We start from the raw sequence: 5249 nt of genomic DNA on the forward strand, positions 1-5249 counted from the left end.
CCCCATCCAAGCAAACCCATCTCTCTTATAAGCTCAAGCCTATGTTTAGCTCATGAACATGAAGTTGGATTAAAGTATATATGATATTATATGCGTGTTTATATGTGTAAATTTTTTAAAATATACTTATGTAGATCAGCTGAGATTGGATTGTGTAAATTTGTAAATAAGTTTATAAATAATTGAATTATTATTATTAATTAATAATACTAAGTTTGTATTTCTAATCTTTATTGAATTATAAACAAAAAATCACTCTAACTCACTAACTTAAATAGTATAATTTCAACTATAGTTTAGTTATTAATTATTAGTATAGATTTATGAATGGGTAAAAAAATTTTAGTCAAAGAATTTACTATATGTGAGAAGAGAATAAGTTAGTAATCAAGTAGATAATGAAGAAGCTGGAACTTGTTTGAAAATAAAATACAATAAGCTTGGATTTGTAATTTAGTTTGATAATAAATTCGAGCTTATCTTATATTTGAAATAAAAATAAATGAACAGTAAACTTTTAGTACTTTACTTGTTTACAGCTTTGTTTCCTAATCAGATGAGTATAAAAAATTTGGACTCATAATGGGCTTGGGTTGTAAGCTATGCCCTGTGCCACCCTTCTAGAGAAAATAGGTGCTCATTGGTAGGTGATCGTGGGTTTCATAATCTAGGACAGCCTTGTGATGAACAGGGAGATCACTAGGCCCTCCCTGAGGCTGCTTGTATCGTGGGCCTTTTGTTGTCATCAATTTACTAAGACATATTGGACTTCTTTATTTGTGTTACAATTAGTGGGTTTAATGACCCAATTTTGTCGATCCCCGGATTTAGATTAGACCTTTTGTGGCTGTGAAAAAAAGGTCATGAAACCAATATTATTGATAAAGAAAAAACTAAGTGTAAGCAGAACACCCACCACAAAATCTTTTATATATCCGTTTGTTTCGATAGAAAACTTTATGTGAAAATAATTTTTTGCATTTTCTTTTATTTGGTAGTATTAAAAAAAAAAATCGAAGAAAAATTATCTATTAACTTCCATTATTTATATTGATATGAGACGGTTATTTTCCACTAAAATATTTTTGAAAAACAACCCTATCTCACTCTAAGCTAAATAAGAAAGGTAAAATGATAGTTTTTGAACTTATTTTAAGATTGCTACAAAATATAGAAAAATGAAATAGTTTTTTAGAAAATACTTTTTAAAAAATAATTTATTTTCCAAAAAATGTTAATGTTCTTGAAACAACAGAGTTGTTGAATTTCTTTATAGGATAAACTTGGATGGTCTATATATTAACCAATGGAAATGATATAGTAGTAAGAAATTAAGAAACCCTTTGACGTCTAAAAGAGGCAATGTATTTGATTGGGAGTCAAGACTATAAAACGAATGGAGGCCTTGCTCTTAATTAGGCTGAACTCATATGATACATTAAGAGAGAGAGAGAGAGAGAGAGAGAGAGAATGTTTCATGAAGCAACACTCATATAAATATACATTTTAGTTCTTTCAGCACCTTAATTACTATATTAATCTTCAGGGTTAGGTTTCTCAAAAAAAAAAAAAAATCCTCAGGGTTTGACTAGTCAAAATTACTGTTCAAAACCTATTTCTCTATCTCTTCGAGGGAGGACGGTGTACTCAGTACTGTCCCTAGTTGTAGTCAAAGTCAAAGGAAGCCCCTTTTTAGGACCCCATCATGAGAGTGTGACAAAGATTATAGGGTTTAGCAATAACACTGTATTTTAGTGTTAGTTAATGATCAATTTGCCAAGCACACGCAGGGAATTCACGTGTGCCCCTATAGGTATTCGTATGCTTAAGTGTACAAAATGCCTTGCACTATCATAGACTACCAGCTATAAATATGTGCAAATAAATCTGGTAGGTTTAGAAGCATCTGCCTATATGGTGCTGGAAGACACTCTAATTCATGATTTGAATTAATAATGTTGTAAATAATAATAATAATAATAATCATCATATGATATGAAGAAAACCTTAGAAAAATGTACAAACCATAACTTGGAATTGGGAATCACGTGATGCCATTAAGACAAAACACCCCGACCAAGTTATAAAATTAACTTAAAACTTTAATTTTCAGAGAGAGAGAGAGAGAGAGAGAGAAAGAGAGAGACAATAAGCATTTGTAGGATTCAGTCAAATTATCAAAATTAAAATTGTAGTAGTAGTAGTAGTAATAGGCTAATAGCAGTGTTTTGTTGCTAATTAACACATAGGAGATCTATGAGGGATGCCCTTTCTTCTACTCATGCTTGTAGCCATGTCTTCATTATTAGAAACCCTATTAGCTGATCTTGCACACACATATAGCCCACTTCTCTTCTTTCGGACAATCTGAGTGCATGCCACACTCATGTTCTCAGACCCTGATGAGCCTGAGGACGAGCTCATTGGCTCATCACAGTCCACAATTGTAGAATGAGGTGTCTCATTCGTCATCTCGTCGTCTCCCATGTCTTGTGGCATTAAGAAGTCAGGACTTAGTTGTAAAGTGTTGCAAGCCTTTAGGAATGGAGAAAGGTCCTTATAGTGCTTCAGCACAAAATCAACCTACACAATTCACATTCAATATTGTCACCAATTAAACTATATATAAATTTTATAATTTGATGCTTCTTAATTAGTACAAAATTGCACGTCATGTGCATGATTCAATCGCAATTTATTTTTCTACGGACCAATTGAATTGCATTCTAAAGGGTTTTCATTGCTACATAAAATGAGCATCTGTGTTGATATATTGGAATTGTGATGACTTATAACATTTGGTATTTGTCTCAGTAATCATGAAAATTAGTTTAAAGTTTAGCTTGAAAAGAAAATTATATGGTAAACATAATCATCACAATTTACCTTGCACCCTAGAGAGCAATGAAAAAATGGTTCTTGGAGGCTTCTGTCACAGGAAGTGCAATAGTTTCCAGCACCCTTGAATTGCCTGTTTTGAGGTCTCTTCTTGATAAACACCACTTTGGCACCATTGATTGTATAACCCTATTGGAGTTTCATTTAATTCAGCAAAACTATATAAAATAATTAAATTATGCTTGAAACGTAACAGTAGCTAGAGAAAATTAACCTTATTTTGTGTACTAATTACCTGAACATTAGAGCAGTCTATGAGCTTCTGAAGATCTTCAAGCCGAACAACATCATGATATACATATCGACGAATCTGAAGAAGCCTGTGGAATCGATGTGAAGGCAAACAGTGGGGGCAAATACTTGTACAACAATCCAAACAGAAAATGTTTTTCTCATTCTTCTTTGCTGTTTCATGATAGGAGCACCCAGCAAAGAATTTTTGTGTGTAGAGGGCTTCCAACCATGCAGGCTTCTGAATTCCCTAAACACATGAATTGTAACAAAAACCCAATAAATAAATATATGAACCAAAAAAAAAAAAGTCAATTAGAACTTTGCTACAGAGAGAGAGAGACAGAGAGAGAGAGAGAGAAACACACCATGATCACATAAACACTTCAAAGATAGAGCTCCCTTTGAGCTGTTATCAAGGTAGTGGTGTAAACAGAAGAGAGAAAGAGAGAGAGAGAGAGAGAGACTAGGGCATGGAGATAAAACAATTTATGGAGTTTCACAAGAAAGGAAAGGGTATATATTTATTCCTGAAGAGCTAAACAACAATTTGTCAATAAGGTGGGCCTTGTCATATGAGAGAGAGAGAAAGCAATAAAGAAAGGAAGTAAGATATGAGGGGAACGTGGGCGCTGTTTCCGTGTCTCCCATTGTCTAGAACCCTTTTTTTTAATTATTTTTTTTTCTCTCATCTTCTTGGCTAAAGAGCTCTGATGCTAAACTAACTAAAACTCTTCTTGAAGGAGCTGCCATTGCAAATTTTTTTTAACCATTTTTTCTTTGATTCTATTCTCTTGATTGGCGAAATTGGTTGCTGGAGCTTCCCACTTGCACTTGGACTTTGAAATAAAGAAAAAAATAATAATAATATGCTGATTTTTTTAATATAATTTTTAATTGTAATAATATTAGTTACAATAATAGAAACCCTAGTTCGACTCACGATTTTTTTTTTTTTTTAAATTTTCATTTAACTTTAAGAGACTAGTACTATCACATACATTGGTCGGTTTGTGCAACATAATTACAGTCCACTTGATTGTCGTTTACATTTTTGAGTTAAAGACTCCTGCTTGAGTTTGATCCAAAAGTGTGGAGATAGACTCAAGCTACTTTATCACTTCCTTGTTATTAAGTCGGCCAAGTCGGTTAATAAAACACTACGTACGAAAAGCAAAAAGGGTCTTTACTTAAAAGAATTAATCTTTTCTATGAAATTAGTTTTTTTGCTAGATATTTTCTTTCTGCTCCTCTCTTAATTAATTCTTCTCTACTTTTTCAGTATATTATTTCTACTATATTAATTGTGTATCAGACCTCAGAGAAAAGAAGCTAGAGCTCAGCGCAAGAGGGGCGTTTTTTTTTTTTTTTAATTTAAAAAAAAGAATTGGAAATAGCAATCAAAATCCTTAGATTCCTCACTGTCAATATATGTGCGATATTTTATGTTTTATTAATCACAACCTACCATTTATGTTTTTATCTCTCTCTTAAGTAACCAAAGTTGATTCTCAAAAGAAAAAAAAATAGTAACCAAAGTTCAAAAACACATAATATAACGTATTATAATTAATAGAATATAAAATGTAACATTCCTAATAGAGCAGAGCACGTAAAAAAGTTATAACAAATATAAAGGACTTTCACATACCTTAGGTATGAGATAGCAATTGGTGGAGCATAGAGAATAATTCTCTATGTAAGATTGTAACACATATAATGAGTTTAACCTACCAAAACTGTGAAATTCTAATCATGTTATCATGGAAATAAGTAGGTAAATACCCAAATGATTCCATAGCACCATTTAGAATCCAAGAGATATAGATAATTAAAGAATTTACTTAATTTACTCTGGCAATCCATGAAGTGACAACAAGTTATTAAATACCTCAATGATTTTCTACCTTGAAGAGTTGCCAAAATTTACTGCCTACTGATATGACCTTGATTCAAACTGTGTAAACCGTTGGATCCCATAGATTTGTTTTATGAATTCACAGCTAATATTATTGGTGCAGCATAGAGAATAATATTACTTATTCCATTTCAATTTGTTTGTTCTGTTTGAAAAGTCAAACTTTTTAAGGAAACATCATTTATTATCTTATTTGCTTTAT

The 5249-nt window shown here is 32.0% G+C and overlaps 1 protein-coding gene across 1 annotated transcript; it reads right to left on the bottom strand.

Moving 5' to 3' along the window:
- Positions 1–2031: 2031 nt before the first annotated feature.
- Positions 2032–3587, bottom strand: LOC115957439. Its single transcript, XM_031075680.1, has 4 exons — positions 3498–3587; positions 3134–3379; positions 2887–3027; positions 2032–2583 (listed from the first exon to the last, which is right to left on the bottom strand). The coding sequence occupies exons 1-4, from the start codon at positions 3498–3500 to the stop codon at positions 2239–2241; spliced, it is 735 nt and encodes a 244-aa protein (XP_030931540.1). The 5' UTR covers positions 3501–3587; the 3' UTR covers positions 2032–2238.
- Positions 3588–5249: the final 1662 nt, after the last annotated feature.

This window comes from Quercus lobata, chromosome 2 (genome assembly GCF_001633185.2).
Source record: "Quercus lobata isolate SW786 chromosome 2, ValleyOak3.0 Primary Assembly, whole genome shotgun sequence".
NCBI classification, from domain to species: domain Eukaryota; kingdom Viridiplantae; phylum Streptophyta; class Magnoliopsida; order Fagales; family Fagaceae; genus Quercus; species Quercus lobata.

Bases quoted from the DNA above. Each gene is read 5' to 3' on its own strand.
- LOC115957439 (XM_031075680.1), bottom strand. The intron at 3,028-3,133 runs GTAATTAGTACA...AAACTCCAATAG, and splicing joins TAGACTGCTCTAATGTTCAG to GGTTATACAATCAATGGTGC. The intron at 2,584-2,886 runs GTAAATTGTGAT...TGAATTGTGTAG, and splicing joins ATTGCTCTCTAGGGTGCAAG to GTTGATTTTGTGCTGAAGCA.